The following is a 21849-nucleotide window of genomic DNA, read 5'->3' as shown; positions in this document are numbered from 1 at the left end:
AACCCTTCAATGTAATGACTACACATGAAATGAGGGATCAATTTCATGTGATAAACGCTTTTGTTTTGTTGTAAAAATTACGTCTTAGTACAAAAGGGCACAACAGGAAAAATATATTTATGTTACTTGGCGAAAAAAATAATAAAGTGGCGAAAAATATATTGTTTTGGCGAAAGAGGTGGCGAAAAAAATAAATGACCCAGGGGAAACCCTGCTACTGTTGTCTTTATTTATGTGCTAACCGGAATCAGTAAGTTAAGAATAATATGAAACAAGTGCTTGTATTTATATTGCTATCAAAATTATTGAACCTTGTGCATTCATATACAATAAAATAAGTCCAATTTGAACAACTCGTATATCTATTAAGAATCTATCACGTATTTTCGACATATATTTCATACAGAGATTTTTGGTGGTAGACTAAAATACTGTCGATTGTGTTACCGAAGTTTAACGGACAGTCACATTAGTAAATACGCAAAACTGAGCCCAGGAGTCATGTGAAAAATAAACGAATAAGAGCTAAGATATTTTTTTTTATAATTTCTATGCTTTCCTATTTGCAAGTTCAACTTTTCCCAAACTATTTTGTTAAATATTCAATTAAGATTTTTTCAAAATATAGCTATTGTAGTGTATTCCTGGGGCAGGAAATCTAAGTAATTCAAAAATTTCAAAGGTTGGTTAACAGTTATTTTATGAATATGATCATATAAATGATAATTAAATGCCAATACAAAAGTGCTTGAAAATATAACAATAATATTTAATATAGTCTATAAAGTCTGCATGGGATGCCAAGCTAACTAGCTCAGTCTATGAATATCAACATACAAAATAATGCTATATAATTTAACATTTGCTTTGGCAGGGCACCTATTGACTAGAAATTACTAGCTTGTAAAATTTTATTTATTCATAGTGGCAAATCAAAGTGCCGCAATTTGTGACGTGTGATTAATATTTTTTATTAATATCTTTTAATATATTATCAAAGACATTTCAAACCCTTATTTAATTCACTTTAACTAACTAATTTTATTTTTAAATTATATTTTTCATATCGTAAATATAAAAATGTCCGATTTTTTGGTTAAGTATTTAAAATTTTAATACTCATTCGACAAGTGGAGTGCTCCGATAAAACGGAGGTATATACCAGAACAGAAGAGAACAGGTAGATACTGAGAGTGTAATACCCTCAGGAAGAAAAAATACACCAGCAATGTCATCGTCCCAGTGGTTGTATATAAATTTATCATTCATACCAGGATAAAATGTTAGTACGCCAGACGCGCGTTATATCTACAAAATACTCACCAGTAACACTGAAATCAACAACACATTTCACAGAATACGTTTAATCAATGTTTATAAAAAAAACGTTATATTTGAAATGAATAATGGCGCGATTCGATAAAAGTGAATAAAAGAGAATATAAATTTTGCACGAATAGAACAGCAAGAGTTCAAGTAAAACACTATGAAAATATCATATAATGGTTATATATTATATTAACTTAGTAACACGCTATTGTCAGCAAGAAATTGTTTCTGGAAACGAGTTTTCCTGTTACAGTGTACAGGTTTCCTAGAGGCAAGGTTACTTTAAAGTTCACCATAAGGACACATATGACCGTGTTTACATCGCAAGATTCAATCGAGTACAAATAAATCTTTGCACCAGGATTTTTTTATATCTAGGTATCTATATTCAGGCATTTATGATTGTTCTTGACTCTCTATTGACAATTTCAAGCTAAATAAATAAACTAAATTAATTATACGAGAGTGGGAAATCTCAAAAAAAAAAAAAAAAAAAAAAACTTGAAGCATTTGTGACAACAAAAGAGAATTTCAAGAGCCTTAATACGCATTTATTTTCAAAAAATGCATTGTTATCTTCTTTTTTTCCCTCCCAGCCTTTAAACTTTTCCTGTTGTACTCAGAGTAAATTTTGTTACATTAATACTGGCGTATGTCTCCTTCGGATGAACAGTAAAGCGACTTTGCCTCTAGAAAAAACTGTAGGCGCTAACAGGAAAACGCGTTGCTTATCTAATATGTTGCTGCCCATAGAGTGAACTATCATTGCTTATCAAGGTTTAAAGAGACAGCGAATCGTCACAACATTTCGGTAATATTAAATATACACAGCGTATGATCTTCGAAGGTTTCAACAAACACGTAAACGGTTTATGAAATCGGTTGTGAATAAATCTTAGAAAGGCAGGAACCATCAATAAAACACCTTCTAGATCTGAACAATATCCCTATCTCAAACTAGCAGATAAAACTGCTTAAATCGATATGCTATTTGATACAGACCAAGCATACTATTGCGAATCGTATAATAAATGGAAGACGACTTTAAATTCACTACATATGTATACTCAATCTATAAAAATCAAGAAGGAGCATACTAAGCTCATCCGTTTCCCTTAGTATATGATCGTTTATTAAAATGAATGAAACAGTATTAAGGATAATACGTATATGCTTGAGTTACTGTCTGCATGCTCTGAATTGGTTATGATTTTTTAAGTTTGTTTTACATTATTAGTAATTATATTCTACGGTTGCAATATGATTGTAATGTAAATCCCGTGTATTTGCTGCGATTAAATATTTTATGTAACATTTAATAACATAAACGACAGATATGCCTGGCACAATAATTTCGAATGCAAGGACATCATTAACTTTATTCTTTACAAAATTAAAATTCGTTATAACAATATATTCAATTGGATAATTGTTAAAACTCCTTAGTTACACCAGCTGTGAATTCATTGATTAAAATGTATTATGGATAAACTGCACTTTTCTATGCACAAATTGCATTAATTTACCAAAGGCAACTCATTTTAAATACATCAAGTACAGCTAATTCCCGCTAAATTGCAAAGATTTTCTAAAAGTTATGCAGATTTCCTTTGCATTTGATCCAGCGTTATCACATTTTGGACGAACATTTTGATATTGACCCAAATGGAATTTATTGCATGTTTATAAAAAAAATCGAAACGAAATTAACAGTTAAAGTTACATGTAAACAAATGTTGGAGAATGAATAGAACGCAGATTTGGTATCTTTATCAAAAAGGGAACCAAAGGGGACTTGATTTATGATGGGTAACGTTTCTATAAGCACTCTGTTTACATAGAATAATGATACATTGTCTCAATATTGTCTCTAAATGTAAATGTTATTTGTACAAAGCTTAGAATTATTTAGAGTAAACGCCTTTACTTTTTAGTAAGGATCGAACCTGTATTGTTTATTGACGTCTTTAATAAAACTCTACGAAAATCCATTGCCAACGTCATAAACCAGACGATATATGGTCAGTGACTTTATATCACAAATGAATATACGGTCAATTCAATTTGACTGCACAAATACCACGGATGCAGTTTATATTATGTAACACCAATGTTACACAAATAGACAGTACTGAATCGTTCGTAATGTAAATATTTCTCAATGGGGACATCTTTCAGTTCCATTTTACGGTAATCATATTTTCAAAATCTATCAGTAATCATTCGTCTTCAGCTAGATCTAATACGTACAATTACATCTGTTTTTATCTATTTCACAATAGTACTTATTACCAGTACAATACCTGCAAAAACAACAAAAATCATAGCTTATCATCGTAAATAGATAAGAAGTAAGCCATTCATTTGCGAAAAACGTGAAAAGAATATGATTTCAATCAAAATTGTTTATGAAATTTTATGTTTTACCCCTTAGTCATCTGTTAAACGCAGTTTTATTATAACCGTTCAACTCGGCACTAATCTCAAAAGATTATAAAAACTTTGCCCCTCGTTCTTACTAAACAAAGTTAAAATATTCCGAAATAAGGATTGACTTGGGCCATTCACCTGATACTCATTTAAGCGTAATTGGGAATATTGTAGTGTTAACTTTTTGTACGTAGCTAGAAACGTGCAGATAATATATTGTAAGCAAAGAAAAAAGATAAGAAACAGAGTTTGTCTAAACATATATATTGTTTTGATTGCCTTATTGTGTTTAAGAAAATAGCCGCCATCGCATATAAAATTACCATCTTTTCACCCTCTACCCCTGTTATCAAGCTATAGTAACCTGGTCACTTCAAGTTTCCAAAAACAATTGTTTGGAACACCAAATGAAAACATAAAATGCTTCAAAACACCCACGATATATCTTTATGATTTCGAAAACATTTTCTGCAAGGTGATTCATGGTTAATTTCCTAATTGTCAAATTCTAGGAACTACTTTTTTCGATGCTTTTTTAATTTTTAACTTTAAACCGGATAGGACACACTATGCTTTGGTGTTGTTACATATAAATATAACGCAGTTTCTTTAATTGGACGGATCTGTAGTAAGTCCTATTCGCTTTTGTTTTTGTTTCTACCTATTATGTGGGTACCTTCCTATAATTGAAGACTGAATGCTGACCTGATGTTTTTGTTTTTTGTTTAAAGGTTTGCTGTTTCATTATCGCATATTTATTTTCCAGATCTCCCTTTAATTATTTAAAACCCATTGCCATTTCATATACCATTTTGCAATTTTACGAAGTGTTTTTCACATGTTTAATACCAAGCATTATGCAATTTATCAGAAGCATGAATGACAAGAAGATTAAAGGAACAAACATGCACATTAGAGTTGCAGTAACGTGACCTTCCACACCTCTTTTCACTACAGAAAATAAAGGATGGTTAACTTAAAGTACAGTGTTAGTGTTAACATGCTTCATTTGGTGTAATTTTAAATTTTATTCTGTTACGATCCATTTATTGTGAAAGTTCTTGTCGAATAATAACATTAAGAATAAAATATAAACAATTTAACATTAACAAATTGACCCACCCACACTATACTATATTAGACTAATAAAAAAATAAGATACTTGTGGGAGATTTTGTTGACTCAGATATATTGCCGACTGTATTTTCTTAACTAAAACAAATTTGTCCTTAGTTGAATGGTTTTAATGTTGCATTAAAGTTAAAAGTATTATTAGAATGGAAGCGACTTGTAATTAAATCCTACGAAACTAATTTAATTGAATGTAAAAGTATGAATAACACTTTTTTGTATATTTGTCATGGCGAAACATGTGAAATTACATAAGACAATAAATAAACTCATCATAAATACAAGGATTAAAATTTCATAATAACGTCAGACGCGCGCTTTGTCCACAAAAGACTCATCAGTGACGCTCGAAAACAAAAATGTTAAAAAGGCCAAATAAAGTACGACACATTGGACACAATTGTAAACATCAAGTAACAATTGTAAGATTGATCAAGTCATAATGCAGTAGAATAAATTACATATATTATAATTGTTATGAATAACACTTGAAACTAGTCTTGATTTGAAATAAAACTAAACCTAGTAATTGGAATTGTTTATATCTTTTGCGATGGTGTAATTTATAAATAAAAAAAGAGATGCGAGGCATATGTAGTAGTGTCATTTTTACGCCTATTAAATATTAGTAAAAATATCTTTATAAAGTTCTTTAATAAATTGCATTTATTATAAACGTTTAACTCTTGAATTTTGATAAAGTAATATTATTATTTAAATTCATTTTATATTTAGTTCATGAATATTCAAAAGGTTCTAAGTTAAAATTACGTATTTAATTGGTCATTGTGATTTCGCGGTGAATTTATATTTTGTATTGACCAGGTAGATTTGCACGAGATAGAAAATTACAGTCGCATAATATTGTATCCCGAATTTATATATCTGTGTTATTGTTTTAATTCATTGTGTGGACACAACATATCACCTATTTAATGACTCCATTGATGTAGTTATTTACAAAGTGTATTAGTGAACTGTGCCTTGTCCTTGCCAGTAAAAACTCACTCCACAAGTGAGTTTATTTGTCTTATACTGGTAATAAATCATCCGAACCCTTAACAGAGTTTGTTTATATCTTTATCTAAGATTCGACATTGTTACACATATGTAAATTAGTCAAAAGCCCAATGGCAAATACAACCAAAAGTGATCTACAGGTCTACCTATAGCGACTTGTTCTTGTAAATAGGTTCTGTTTTACTTCAAATGAAACACTATACCAGTCAATACAACATAATTATACATAGCCGTAGTTAAAAGATAACTGCAATGACCATTACATATATTGTAAATGACATTTAACTGTTCCAGCTTAACAACGAACGTAATACTGGAAATGCAGATCGTTTTCTTATAATTGTATTCTTTCAAAAATTGAAATATAGATTCCACGACTGCATCAGGTGTGTTAAGTTATTTCTCTACTCGAGACAGTTAAATTTTAATATTAAAACGCGAAGCGTGTCTGTTTTAATAAAATTCGACCAAATATTTGCCGAGAACATATATTTCACTAGCGAGGGAAAATATTTTTCTCACACCGATAAAAACATATGACAATAGCACAAAAATTAAGAAAAAAACTCATTAATCATCACGAAGAATCTTTTTGTTTGGATAACTTTCTAAGTCATCATGAAAATAAAACTATTTCTTTTTTCAGTTGGGACTACCTAGATATAAGAGATGGTGAGGACAATGCTACCTACTCAGTGGGCAGGTTTTGTGGTTATGATGATATATACTTCATATCAGAGTCACCTGCTGTGTACATTTATTTCGTTACAGACCAACTTCAAAATTATCAGGGGTTTACACTTCAGTATCGTGAGACAGGCAAGTATTGATATACTATGATCATGACAGTGATATCTCCTTGCTCATACATGAAATAGTTTACATCTTTAATTATGAAAATATAAGTAAGGAATACAAATTATTTAAAGGTATGCGTTATAAAAATTTTTTTAACTTGAGTCTCAAGTGCCAACAATATTTTAACATGGTTATCTTTTGAAAAATATAGTCATTGTTATTGTCAAGCAAACGTGATGCACCCCATTATATTAAAAAAAAATAAGTATCGAGGAGAATGTTCCAATATAGTCGACAACAGGTTATTTAGTATAAGACAGTGCGTTTACGTTCATTATGGCAATAATTTATAATAATAATAGCTTTTTCCAGGCTAGAAACTTAATCGAGAGCTATGACACAGTCATTTCACAAGTATTTTTTTTCTATTTTTGCCACTATTTTTAGAAATCTTTCATTACCGCCGAAATACCATAGCCATTTTATAGATAATAGCAACATAGTTTACTAATCTGAAATTTATTAATGGTCATCAAATTGATGCATCTGCCAAAAAATATCCACGAAACCTATTTTCAAATTACTAGTAGTATTCTATCTGCAACTTACATCATAATTACGACGAGACTGCCTATAGCTAGCTACACTAAGGGCTGCTATTTCATATGATTATACTAAAAACGTCCAAATATCAATTAGTGTAATGACAATAGATATATCTCTTTTTGGGATATAGTATCAAACAAATAACGATCTCATCTTTTTTACACAAGTATTCTTCGTTTAAAACTAAGAGAGAAATGGAAAGAATGCCAACGATATTTCATAAAAGAGGGTCGAAATGTACCAGAGGGACAGTCAAACTCAAGGATCGAAAATAAACTGACAACGCCAGGGCTTAACAAGAATGTGTCTAAAGTACACGGATGCCCCACTTGCACTATCATTTTCCATGTTCAATTGACCGTGAAATTAGGTAAAAAATCTAATTTGGCATTAAAATTAGAAAGATCATACCATTTGAAACATGTGTACTAAGTTTCAAGTTGATTGGACTTCAACTTCATCAAAAACTACCTTGACCAAAATTTTTAAACTGCATGAAACTGGCACTTCCATGTTCTATGTTCAGTGGACCGTGAAATTAGGATCAAAAGTCTAATTTGGCTATAGAATTAGAGAAATCATACCATAAGGAACAATTTGATTGGACTGCAGCTTCATAAAAACTACCTTGACCAAAAACTTTAACCTGAGGCGATACAGACGAACGAACGAACGGACGGACGGACGAATCGACAAACGGACGCACAGATCAGAAAACATTTTGCCCCTCTACAGACAAACAGACAAATAAAAGTACACATAATACAACATATAAAACTCAAGACTAAGCAACACGAACTCCACTAAAACTTGGGATGATATCAGGTGCTCCGACAGGGTAAGCAGATCCTGCTCCACATGTGGCACCCGTCGTGTTGCTCATTTTATTACAAACCCGGTTAATAGTCTAATTCGGTAGGTCACCTTCATGAAAGGGATGGGGATTGTAGTTTCGACATAACGAACATATCCTACATCATCTCTGAAACGTTTATTCAATAACAGTCAACCAACTCGTGATGGCATCTATTAAATTTAGGGATGATTTTGATGGAGGATTGTCTCATTAGCAATCATACCGAATCTCCTTATATCTAGTTGTCATCTTTTCTTTCGAATGTCTGTGTATTGCATAATTCTTTAAAACCAACCGTCACTTTTATTCTCACTTATGTGAAAATGCTTGATTTAATAAGACAAGACTCAGTTTTAAGGCTATAATTATGGAACGCCGGGACTGTCTTATAGTGTAAATATTTAGTGTTTTCTGTCGTTTTGTCTTTACGTCCTGTCGTTTCTTCTTTATGTTATGTGCAAATGTCTGTATTTCATGACACGGCATCTCTGTGTTATGTCAAATTAGTTATTTGTTTGGTCAAACAGTAGTATGATTTGTCATTGCTAAAGTTTGTTGTGTACAATAGGCATTACATCATGCTTCTACTACTATATATTCTGTTAATACTTCGAAACTTTCTGATCAACCACTTTACATTCTCTCATATTTTATCTATGTTCTGTCTATTCTTCTTTTACGTAAGTCAGTTAAAAATTGCGTCCTGTCTCAAATGTGATTGTTATGCCGAATGTTCTTACGGTTTGGTTTTGATACACCTTTGTTCTATGTAAACCTCATGATATTATAGTCTTTTGGCGTTATGTTGTGTTATTACAGGTGTATCTCCAGCGAAAAACACAACACATCATGGTATATTTCCTATGCGTTTTGCCGAACAATTGATACTCTCTCTGAGCATTCATTACGTCATGTGCAAATGCCTTTTACATTATGTGCAAACAACTTATACGTTTTGTGCAAACCTCGTTTACCTTATGTGCAAACATCGTTCTCCCAATGTGCAAACATCGTTTACCCTATGTGCAAACATAGTTTACCTTATGTGCAAATACCTATTGCGTTATGTGCAAATATCTATTAAGTTATGTATAACCAGTACAGTCATCATTATGTGCAAACACTATTACGTTATGTGCAAATACCACTTACATTATGTGCAAACACCGATAACGCTATGTGCAAATGCCTATTACATTTTGTCCAAATATCTATTACGTTAGGTGCAAACACCTATTACGTTATGTCTAAACACCAATTACGTTATGTGCAAACACCTATTACGTTCTGGTAAACGCTTTTTGACACAGATTAAAACAAAACGCATAGATCAGTGATATACCCTTTAAAAATTAAGAAAATTATAAGTTTTAGCTTTCTAAAAAGCTCTGAACTACTTCGCTGTATTCTTTTTCAAGGTAATATCCATTGGATGCTGAATGTGAACTGAAGGTAGTATATGTGCATCGGGTTGTTGATTGAGTATTTGAAATATAGTATTTTTATATATTGATTGATATAAAAACGTTATATAAATATTTAGTTTTTTGTTCTACTTAAAGAGTGTGCGTTATACATCCATTCTTTTTATATTTTGTTCACTTTACTTGTTGAAAATTTAAATATTTACAAATATATAGACACGATTCTCGAGGTGTGTCTCTCTGGAGGTGTGCCTAGATTGACATAATTCATAAAACATTTTAAAATACATTAAATGCATTTTTGAAAACATTGTACAGGAACATTTTTTATCATACAAATCGTGCATATTGCAGATTATCATTGAAAATAAAGACGTATTTATGATTGATATTTCAATTTTCAATTTCAGTGTGTAATATATGCATAATAAAACGACCATGAACTAATAACATTTGTTCTGAAATGTAATACACATAGTTAAATTTCCGGCATTTGATGGTTTAATATCCTCAGAAGAGAACAGTCTGTAATTATTTATCTCATTTAAACCAATAGTTGTTGCTGAATATCAGCCACATCATTAAGCAAACAAACAGAATGTATATGTGACAAGTAATTATTTCAAGATGGCGTGTATATCGACTGAAACTAAAAGCTCTGCCCTGTTATTCGAAGCAAAAAAAGCAACATGTAAAAAAAAATGCAACCTCATTTCTTTACGGAAAATGTAAACGGAAAATAAGTTGATATAAAAAAAAGAAGACGTGGTATAATTGCCAATGAAACAACTCTCCACAAGAGACCAAAATGACACAGAAATTAACAATTTTAGGTCACCGTACGGCCTTCAACAATGAACAAAGCCCATACCGCATAGTCAACAATAAAAGGCCCCGAAAAGATTATGTAAAACAATTTAAACGAGAGTACTAACGACCTTACTTATGTAATGTTCTCTTTCATCTGCACCAAGCGGGTCATTTCATAGATCACCATATCTAAATACATAATACATACATAATCATAACATATGGTTTTGGAAGGCGCCGAATTACATTTATGAATTATAGACTTTTGACAAGGTCAATACATTAGTGGTGGGGTTCGTGTTGTTTATTCTTTAGTTTTCTATGTTGTGTCGTGTGTACTATTGTTTTTCTGTTTGTCTTTTTTATTTTTAGCCATGGCGTTGTCAGTTTGTTTTAGATTTATGAGTTTGACTGTCCCTTTGGTATCTTTCGTCCCTCTTTTAAATATGCGTCCAGTCAGATTATATTGACCGATAACGAAGATATTTTTCCGCCACCTCTTTTTTTTTGGAATTAGCAGGGAGTTTTGGCAAAACTGAGTCCCGAGCCCCCTTTTAATCAAACTGCTTATAGAACTAACAAACGCAGCTCCATCATTTTCAAAAATCCTGGTTCCGGCATTGGTCATTGAATGAGAAATCAAAAAGAGAAAAACAATTAGGTCCGTGTGTTTGTTTATCTAATGATATCTTAATGAACAACCTCTCTATTCATTTAACATCGGATGACCGTGAGGGCATTCAGATGTATTGCTGTCGCCTAAATTTCCATTACGTAACCTTCGTTTTGAGATTGTAACCGATCTATAAACATGATAATAATAAATACGGGGACATTATCGAGTGCAAAATTACATTCCTTATCACTTGTTCTTAATTCATTTCAAATGGAAACTCCTAAAAATATTTTTTTTTTAACATAAATTAATGATATGAAAATGTCGTTAAACTCGTTAGAAATATAAATAAAGTAAAAAATCTTTAATATTTATACACACGTACAGAAAAAGTGTGTTACCGCATGTGGAAGAATATCTCAAGAACGTTTGCAATCTCCCATGCAGAGTTATCTGTCTTTGCTCCCTCTCTCTGTGCGGGACATTGAATATTTCCTGGACAATATGAATGCCCACTCAAATTCAATCTATCAGAAAAATCGAATTATTACAGAAGAGTTTCCACCATGCACCTGCACAGCACTTTAATTAATATAGTGCAATAGAATGATATACAAATGGATAAAAAGTATATATACATGTAACTGTAATTTACAAATTTTAAAATAATGTGTAAAGAGATGTGATTTGGTTTTCTGAGATGCGGTTCCGATGTTCAGTACTTCAGTACTTTGATTAATATCTTTAACATAAAGATGTTCTTAAAAATTAACAAAAAACATAACAAGGGTTTTATATTTTTTACAAATGTCTTATTATCCTTATTTTATCTTAATTCAGTTTGAGAACTCAAATCGTATCAATGACATACTGCACATATAAAGATTTTTGTAAACTGGGAGTTAGCTGGCAACTGATTCATGGTGCTTTAAACGAATGAACAAGAGAGTTCCGAAATTCCAACAATACTAATCATGACAAGTGAACTTTCTTAATTTATAATCAGTAACAGGTAAATAACTGAAGAATTTAAGCCTTCCCTTTCGTGTTAAAGTCTGTCACAGTTTTCTTTTCGTTATATAGGTGATTTCTTTTAAAGAATTTTGACTAAATATGTTACGTCGATTTCAAGACGTACAAGATTGCATCAATTCAAGATTGTTCCCGCATTTTGAGAATAATTTGGATTTAATCGTATGAACTTCATGCCTCGCTAGCTATTAATAAAAAAACCGTCTCGCTTTAACATAAGCCGAGAAAAGGGGGACAGATATATCTAAAAATGGCTGTTTTAACGGAACTGTCAAAACATATTTTAGAATGATTACATTTAGATTCAATAGAATATATTTGTATGACATTTTATATTTTAAAAAAAATAAGATTTCTCAAAATAATGATGTGCAGAAAAATCACTTTTATGAACATTTGGCTTAATTGTGTATTTAGCAATATTTATCGACACATTCCCGTTCATAACTAAACGCATCGAAGCTTACCGTTTATACCGTATATCCCGCAATAATATTCATTGAATTTATGACTCTCTGTTCGGAAAATAGGTTGATGTTTCTAATTTGTACGACGATATTTGTTGAAATGTTGAACAAAAAGATAAATTCATATCAACAACTGTGGGATAATGTATTGATTATAAATGAACTTTGTCGGTAAACGTGAAATTTATCTGTACGAGTTTTAGAAACAGGACGAAAATCGAGGCTTGCCGAATTTTCTCCTGTTTCGCAGCGAGAACTAATACATTTTATATTTCTGACAATGTACATATATTGTTTACAATTTACACCTGGTATTTAAGCATAAGTTGTTTAAAACACCATTGTCTCTGATTTTTACAATTATTGAAACGCGGATTCGAAGGAAACCCCAAAATGAACTATTACCCAGAAAGAAATATTCATATTACCGATTGATCAACATGGAAGCGGGTAGCAGGAAAATTATTGTGTACATGTACAAACAAAGCAAAAATAAATGTTGTTTGTCTGTTATTTGTATACAATAACTAGCTTATTGCAGGATAATAGCAAATTACTTAACTGTAACCATTTTTTTTTTTAAACTAGTGAAAAATTAAATGGGGTAAAAAAATAAATAGATAAGCCGACTATGCGGTATGGGTTTTTTGTTACAGGCCATAAGAAGATCTATTGTTATTTATTTCTTTGTCATTTGGTCTCTCGTGGAGAATTGTCTCATTCGCATTCATACCACATCTTTTTTTATAGATAAATAAGAAATAATAGGAGAAAACAATTACAATTTACTAGAATATGTATTTTTTTTGTATCGTTCTTGATGACACGTTTCGAAAAGTTACCGGACCAAAAACGGATAAATGAAAGTCATTATCTGGAGTTTCAAGTTGCGGGATTTAATTTCGAGTATGGCCAGTGAAAGTGAAACAAGGCTGATAACCCTTTCATTAAGAAAAAAATATTTGTATGCGTCATTTCCAAAATCGGATCACCTGACCACCCCTTTTCAGGACACCCACCCGTCTCAACACGCCTTGTTAGGGACGGAGGAATTAATATTCACAACTGTTAAAGGAAATGAACGAAAATAATATCTTAAACATTTTGTAGGATTCCTTAGCTGCTACATGAATCGTGGGAGACGTTATTACATTTGTAGAATTAATCTAGTACACTTTTCTCGCTAGATGAAAACCCTACTGGGAGGGTAATAACAAATTATCCTTGTCTCTTGTGAAGAGTTGTCACATTGGCATTCGTACCAAATCTTCCTTTTATATCGTATTTTACCTTTCGGTTGTACCTCTTGAAAACTAAAGTCATGTGTGTATATTATTACAATTTAAAAATTAAAGTAAACAAATTTTCAAAGCATGGATGCATAAAGTCTCTCTTAAAGTAGAGCAAACTAATTTCCCATAAAACAAGATACATTGTATGTATAAAGCATTTTTACACCAATCAATATAATTATCCACAGTTTGTTAAAAAGGTCAAACTTTTAATTTTCTTCAGTTTCAAAATGCATATCATTGATGCGTTTTGTTTTAATCTGTGTCAAAAAGGCGTTTACCAGAACGTAATAGGTGTTTGCACATAACGTAATAGGTGTTTGGCCCACGGGGGGGTCTCAACATGGGATTTTGGGTACAGGTGTGCAGCTGGGATTTTAAAAACACCCCCCATTCATATATTGAATAATTGTGAAATCCCTACCTATACATATATTTCACAGCGAAATCATAACCCATTCATATATTTATCAGCTCAAATAGTACCTATATGCATATACAATCTTATTATACATCAAATTACTACCTATTGATATATTTCCTCGGTAAAATTGCACCCCATTGATATATTTGACGGATCAAAAAAGGGACCCATTCCAGCGGCACATATGTATATACCTTTATATAGGAAGAGACCCCCCCGTGGTTTGGCCATAACGTAATAGGTGTTTGCACATAACGTAATAGATGTTTGGACATAATGTAATTAAGAAATAATTCATGGAAGCCATAGATTTGTTGGAAATTTACACATGGCCTGGGCCGTGATATTCGAATTTTATCCTGAGCGTTAGCGAGGGATAAAATTAACGAATATCACGGCCCAGGCCATGTGTAAATTTACAACAAATCTATGGCTTCTATGAATTATTTCGATTCTAATAGGACAAATACGATCATTAAAAAACTGAAGCGATGATGGGTAGGCCTATACCGTGTGTGTGGCTGTTCTATTTTACCCAATGTTCGATAAATATAAAACAAATCTAATAAACCTGCATGAATGATTTCTTAACTAACCGCTAGAAAAAAATATGATTACTTTATTTACTTGTCAGTAAACCCAACATTTGCAATTTTAAATTTACATTTTTTATCGTAAGATACCGTCAAATTCACTGTTGACATGTTGTAACCAAGGAGCCGCCATGTTGACTTGCTGAAATCAGTAAATGCGCGAATAATGCAATACAACAAAATACAAGCAACACCTACCTCAAAACTTTATTCTAATGCAATTGTATCCGAGTTTAGAAGGTAAACGCAATAAAAAAAACCTTCAGCTTTGACGTTTTCATTCGTATGACGTCATGTTTTGAAATGACGATAATGCGCCAAAATCTTTACTGGAATTTCGCGGAATTTTAATTTATTTTGTTTTTGTCCATTTTCCCGTTCTCTAATGTGTAAATTCTTTTTGTTATGCGTCAGAATCAGAATAAATGTTCTGTAAGGTTTTATTCAATTGAAATTGTTAACACAGCGAAATCCACAACCGTTTACACACAGGTTACGATACATGTGGATTTACGTGGGAGGCATATTTAAACAGCCATTTTTTTACATCTTGGAGTCTGCGCTAAGTATAGATATATCGAGAATTATATCACGGTGTGGTTTACAAAGCGAAAGAAGCACGTCATATTAGAATAGGCATTTGCACATAACTTACATGGTGTTTGCACATAATGTAAGCGGTATTTGCACATAACGTAATAGTGTTTGCACATAATGATGTAGTTTTTATACATAACTTAATAGGTATTTGTACATAACGTAATAGGTGTTTGCACATAGGGTAAACGATGTTTGCACACAGGGTGAACGATGTTTGCACATAAGGTAAACGAGGTTTGCACAAAACGTATTAGTTGTTTGCACATAATGTAAAAGGCATTTGCACAAGATGTCATGAATGCTCACAGAGAGTATCAATTATTCGGCAAAACGCATATGAATTATACCACGATGTATTGTGTTTTTCACTGGAGATACATATGTATAAACACAACATAACGCCAAAAGACTATAATATCATGACATTTACTTAGAACAAAGGTGTATCAAAACAAAACCTTTAGCACATTTGACATAACAATAACACTTGAGACAAGACGCAATTATTAACTGACTGACGTAAAAGAAGAATAGACAGAACATAGATAAAATATGAGAGAATGTAAAGGTGGTTGATCATAAAGTTTCGAAGTATTCACAGAATTTATAGTAGTTACAGCATAATGTAATGCATATTTTACACAACAAAGTTTAGCAATTACATATCATACAATTGTTTGACCAAACAAATTACTAATTGTACATGACACAGAGATGCCGTGTCAGGAAATAAGGGCATCTGCATATAACATAAAGACAAAATGACAGGACGTTATAACACAATAAATATTGACACTATAAGACAGTTCCGGCGTTCCATATATAATCATACTTAACACGAGCTTTGTAGAAAAGTACAATTAATTTCAGTTGCTAGTAGTTCAGTAAGCACGGTAAAATTAATCGACACAAGTTTTAAAAACCATTAATAATCTAGATCATTTTATATATCTGACATACTTCTTATATTGGAAAAGGCAATAGACCATGATTAATCCAAACATAAATACCGCAGTTTGTTTTAAAAAGGAATTACATGAAATTTTTCTAAAATACAAGGATGTGTAGTAGTATTGCTAATGAGTTTACTTTTCAGCATAGAACAACAAATATCGATGTTAATATATGTAGGTGGTCGAACGGCCTTCAATAATTAACCATACAATATGGTAACCTATAAAAGGTCACTGAATATCAATAAGTGAAATAATTCACCAGGGTCCACAAACGGCCTAACTAAAGTGAATGAGCGTTAACGATTAAGACAGACAATACCCTTTTGTTTTCTAAAAATTTATAAGGCAAACGCGATAAGAAAAAGATTGACATTTGTTGATGGAAGAAATCATTTTTTTCTAAGGCTATCTACACAGGGTCAATGCTAAACTAAACAAGAAACTATAAAAGCGCCAGAAAAGTTTAGAAACAAAAGACAAGAATTATTATAAAAATACAAAAATACAAATAGATAATAAAACGATATAATGAACGAAATAATCAACAACCATTGTAATATCAACAAAGAACATATAACCCTAAACAGCCTGTAAAGCTTCCTATCTATGGAGAAATGATCACTTGTTATGACAGAATTATTTTTATGATGTGAATGATATTGTTATTAGAATTTGAATGTATTTTCCTTTATCGTTCAAGGAGAGGAAGATTCTTCACAGTGTAATACTATGATCAGAAGTGAGGGTTATATTACATCTCCAGGATATCCTGATAACTATCCAAAATCAACAACATGTTTGTATAGAATTGTAGTAAGTAAACATTCCAATTGCAACTGCCTTTCACGTGTCAGATGTTTAATAACATGTTTGAACTATAATAAACAACCGGATGTAGAAGTTCATTAAACTTTAAACGGATCATTGTTTACTTTTAAAAACTGCTTGCATCATACAAATAGGGAGATCTTATGACTTAACTGCTATTACATCTATAAACAAGTGAATGCAACTTTTCCATAAACTTGACAAAAAAATCCACATGGATGTTTAAAATTTCTTTCTTGCATTTATAGTCTTGATTTAATAAAACAAAATGTTCCTCCTTCTAAATGTGTCGTTCTGGTAAGAACTCCCATATACAAAAAGATCAAATAAAAATGACGATTACCATATTTTAATGTTGAAACATGTGTGTAAAATACTGTATCTCAAAATAATGGTTGGTAATGTTGTTGATCATATCTAAATATTTATGACTATATCTCCAAATGAAGCTGATTTGGTCGTAAATGCATTTTTTTTTTACTTTCTTCGAAAAGTTTAAGTCACAAATGCATTTATACAATAAAAGAGTTTAGAAAATGAAAACTTATGTCTGACCAACTACTATCTAATGATCATCTTAATGGTGTAAGATATTTGTAGATATTTGTTGATATTAGTTACTTTTTGATATTCGATTTCAAGGGGGCAAACATCGATGGCCTATTCATAACACTACGTTGAGTCTTTATTATAATAAGTAGAGTAATGTATCGAGCAACAACAAAACAATAAAGTAAACAAAAAACAGTTGTCTGTTTCAAATTGTCTTCTTTGCACAAAAAGTTTAAAAAAAAACAAAAAAAAACCATTTAGATACAGTTATCTTACAATCCTATCTTGATCAAACGTTTAGACACATTTCCCCATGAAATATTTTATCAAATAGTTTTTACAAGCTGTCAATTACATAATATGATATTTCGTAAACACAAAACAAAGATAAAAACAGAACTTGTTTAATTAGAAATATTAACTGTGTTTGATAGCAGTACCACGCTTCATGTAAATGTTTATCACCAAATTTACAGTGTATTATTAGGTTGCATGTACTTTGTTTTATCAATAACTTAATTACTTATTTTTCTCATGAAGAATGCTCGTGAAGAAAAGTCGAAAACTGAAAAAATCAAAGTAATTTATCAGAAAATATAGTAAGCTAGTTAAAACGTTTTGTACTGTAGTACAAAAATCTCGAAGGAGATAGTTAACGGTGATTTGAAATCAGGATTCATATTAAGAAATCTTTCACAATTATGCAACATATTAGTTGTGCAAATATGGTATAAAAGACAACATAATAAATCTTTAAAAGAATTGAAACCCAATAAATGTTCAGAAAACAATTGACCACTTCACCTGTTTGAATAAATGTTTTAAAGAATGTTTATACCGATATTAAAAAAATTCTTTGAAATGTATTGACATGTCTAGAGCAGATAAAAAAAATATATAGTCTTGAGCAGATAAAAAAAATATATAGTCTTCAGCAGATAAAAAAATAGTTTGTAGTTCTTTTAAATTAAGGCGATGATCAGCTTCTTCTGGTATTAAAAAAGATCTATCATGAACAAGTGGCAGCTATAGCAATGGTAAAAGTTTTCATATAAAATGTAGGGTAAAATTGCTATCTTTTGTTTTTCCAGAAGATCACTACAGAAGTCATGATATAAGCTGTCTTTACATTTAAATAATGTTTCTTGAAAGTAGTGTATGGAGAACAATATCTGTTCGGGTTGACCATTTTGTAAGGTTTAATACGTCCACACATTATACAAAAGAATCCATGTATCCTTTCTTCTTATCAACGACCCAAACATTCTGAACTAGCGCTATTATATATTATATATCTACAGTTTGAAAGGAGATTCGCACATAAGCAACGGTTTTATATGATCGTGAATTTGACATTGAACACTATTTCGAAGAAATTTAAAAACAAAAGATCCTTTGGGGCCTTTTATAGCTGACTGTGCGATATGGGCTTTCCTTATTGTTGAATTTACAAAACGAACAGTATTAGAGAAGATATCCGTTGCCTTTTGATTAGGGACTTTCTGTTTCTCTGAGCTCGGTATTTTTGTCATTTTCTTTTTACTAAGGAAAGCGTTCAGCCAAACAGATTGTGTTTCAATCATGCAAAATGTGTTCCGAATCATTACAAACAAAACTGAAATCAGACCTTTAAATTCCACTCGTCCGAAGAGCTTTTCTGGATTTTCTTCATCAAAAACGCTTAAAGTAAAATATGTGAAAGCCCAGTATGTAAAAAAAAAGTAAGAGTTAAAGAGCTATGTGTTTTGAATTCTTGCAAACAAATATATTACTCTCGAACGAAATGTTAAATAGCAATTAACCAAAACAATGTTTACAGGTCTTTATTCAGAAATTAAGAAAAACATGAATAAAACAACTTCTTCAACTGATCAGTTAAAATTAATAACATAATCATACATTGTAACACCGTTCTCATTCTGGTTTTTTTCTACAAACTTTTAAAGCAGAGTTTCATTGATGTAAGCGGGAGTGTTGATTTCAATATGACTTTAAAACACAGAAAATGTGACCTTTTAAACTGATCAACAATTTTTGAAGTTTCCTTGTTACATAAAAGCCTTGCGAAGTGATTACCTCGCGTTATTTACCCCCACATATCAATTAATAGCGGACAATTTCTACAAATCCCGAAAGCCGGAATCAGTAGCTAAACATATCATGCGGTTACAATTTTGTAATCAAATGTTCCCAGTTAAGACACATGAGTTACATAATTACTAATAATTGATAAAAAGAAATAGATAACTCGAATTCAAATAATTGAAAAAAGGAGGGACCCGCCATTTTGAATTGCTTTGATTGACCAATGTTCGATGACTACAATATTGCTTATATATAAGCTTGATGTTAATCCGTCCAAGAGTAACGTAGTGCATTTCCGAAATCCATCTATCGATCGTAGTAACTTTAACTTTACTTGCTCCAGACAAAACATTGCCTATGCTACATCATATAAATATTTAGGCATGTGGTTAGATGAACATTTAACGTTCGACAAAGCCGTACGTGAACTATCAAAATCAGCGAGCAGAGCACTCGGTGCGTTATATGGTAAATTTATAAGCGCAGGTGGAATGACACACTATGTATACTCCAAGTTGTACTCTACTATGGTTGAACCAGTGTTATTTTATTGTTCGGGAATATGGGGCACAAAAGTGCATTCAGTAATAAACTCTATTCAGAACAAAGCAGCTAAATTTTTCATGTCTGTTGGAAGGTACACTGCAAATACTGCGATTCGAGGAGATATGGGTTGGACCTCGTGTTTTACGAAACAAAGAACTGCATGTATACGATTATTAAGTCGGATATTGCGATCTGATGATACGCGTTTAACTCGAAAGATTACCGAGTGGACTAAAAATCGACGTAAAGGATGGTACGTTAAAGTGAAACGTTTTGCGGAAACCGTTGATGCCACTGCTATTCTTAATGATACATTAATTTCTACAAAAACTGTTATGCGAACAATAAAGGAACGCTTTGATGTGGTTGATAACGATGAATTCAAACAAGCGTTATTTGACGATTCGAACAATGTAAACGGAAATAAATTAAGGACATACCGTTTATACAAAACAAACGTTAAAACTGAGCGATACCTTAAGCTACAACTCCCAAAAAATGTGCGTCGAACTGTTACCCTGTTCCGTAGCGGGTCTCTGCCGTTGGCGATCGAGACAGGACGATATGCCCGACCGCGAACACCAGTAGATGAAAGACTATGCCGACTATGTAATAGCAACGATGTTGAAAGTGAAAAACATTTTTTGTTGTTTTGCCCATTATATGACGATATTAGATTTGAATTGTTTGCTAAAGCTAGAACTTTAATTGATAGCTTCGATACTTTGGATATGGACAGTAAATTTATCGAAATAATGTCTTGTGAAGATATACAAACTTCTTTGTCATATGCAATTTTTAAATCTTTTCAGAGACGAAAACTATTTAGCACATGAGAATTTATCAAGCAAAAATATTTAATGTTTTTCTATTTATATTTATAAACAGTGATTTTAACTCAAATTATTTAGTCATTTTGGAAAAACTTTTACTTTTTTGTAAGTTTATCTGTGATAATTAATATTTTTCTATTGTTATTTCTTATTTTTAAAGCTCAGTATGAAGATAAGTTTATCTTTTTAAATCTTTTTAAAATTTTTAGAATTTGAATTTTTGAACATTTAGACTACAATGACTTGTTTAATGAAACCTTTTAACTTTTTGATTTTAGAAATGTTTGTACATAAGTGTCTCGTAAGTCTACATAAGGCTGGGTATTTGATCTTTTTATTTTGTGTTGTTTATGATATTGTGTATATATATGTCTGATCAAATATGTGACACTATAATAAAAAAAAAAATAAAAAAAAAAAAATAAATAAATCAATATTATCAAAAATAAAACAACACCTACCTCAAAATCGCCGTTTTGATGTAATTTTATCAAAATTTGAATCGTACAAGTAACGTTATGACCTCAAATTTGTTAGTTTTCATTTATATGACGTCACGTTTAGCCATAACGTCTTTGTGCAAAAACCATTCATGAAGTTTCGCGGAATTTTATTTTATTT

At 31.5% G+C, this 21849-nt stretch overlaps 1 protein-coding gene across 2 annotated transcripts in view; it reads left to right on the top strand.

Moving 5' to 3' along the window:
* LOC139524656 (mannan-binding lectin serine protease 1-like) overlaps positions 1-21849 on the top strand; it is a 123302-nt gene that overhangs the window by 33056 nt on the left and 68397 nt on the right. The window contains exons 3-4 of one of the 2 annotated variants that reach the window (XM_071319632.1): positions 6557-6729; positions 17085-17197. In XM_071319632.1, coding sequence (XP_071175733.1) covers positions 6557-6729; positions 17085-17197 — 286 coding nt within the window. Of the gene's footprint in view, positions 1-6556; positions 6734-17084; positions 17198-21849 lie in introns of both variants that reach the window. The other variant, XM_071319641.1, reaches the window with a different exon arrangement.

The sequence above is a fragment of the Mytilus edulis genome, chromosome 1, assembly GCF_963676685.1.
Source record: "Mytilus edulis chromosome 1, xbMytEdul2.2, whole genome shotgun sequence".
Lineage (NCBI taxonomy): Eukaryota > Metazoa > Mollusca > Bivalvia > Mytilida > Mytilidae > Mytilus > Mytilus edulis.
This window is presented reverse-complemented; position numbering and strand designations above follow the sequence as displayed.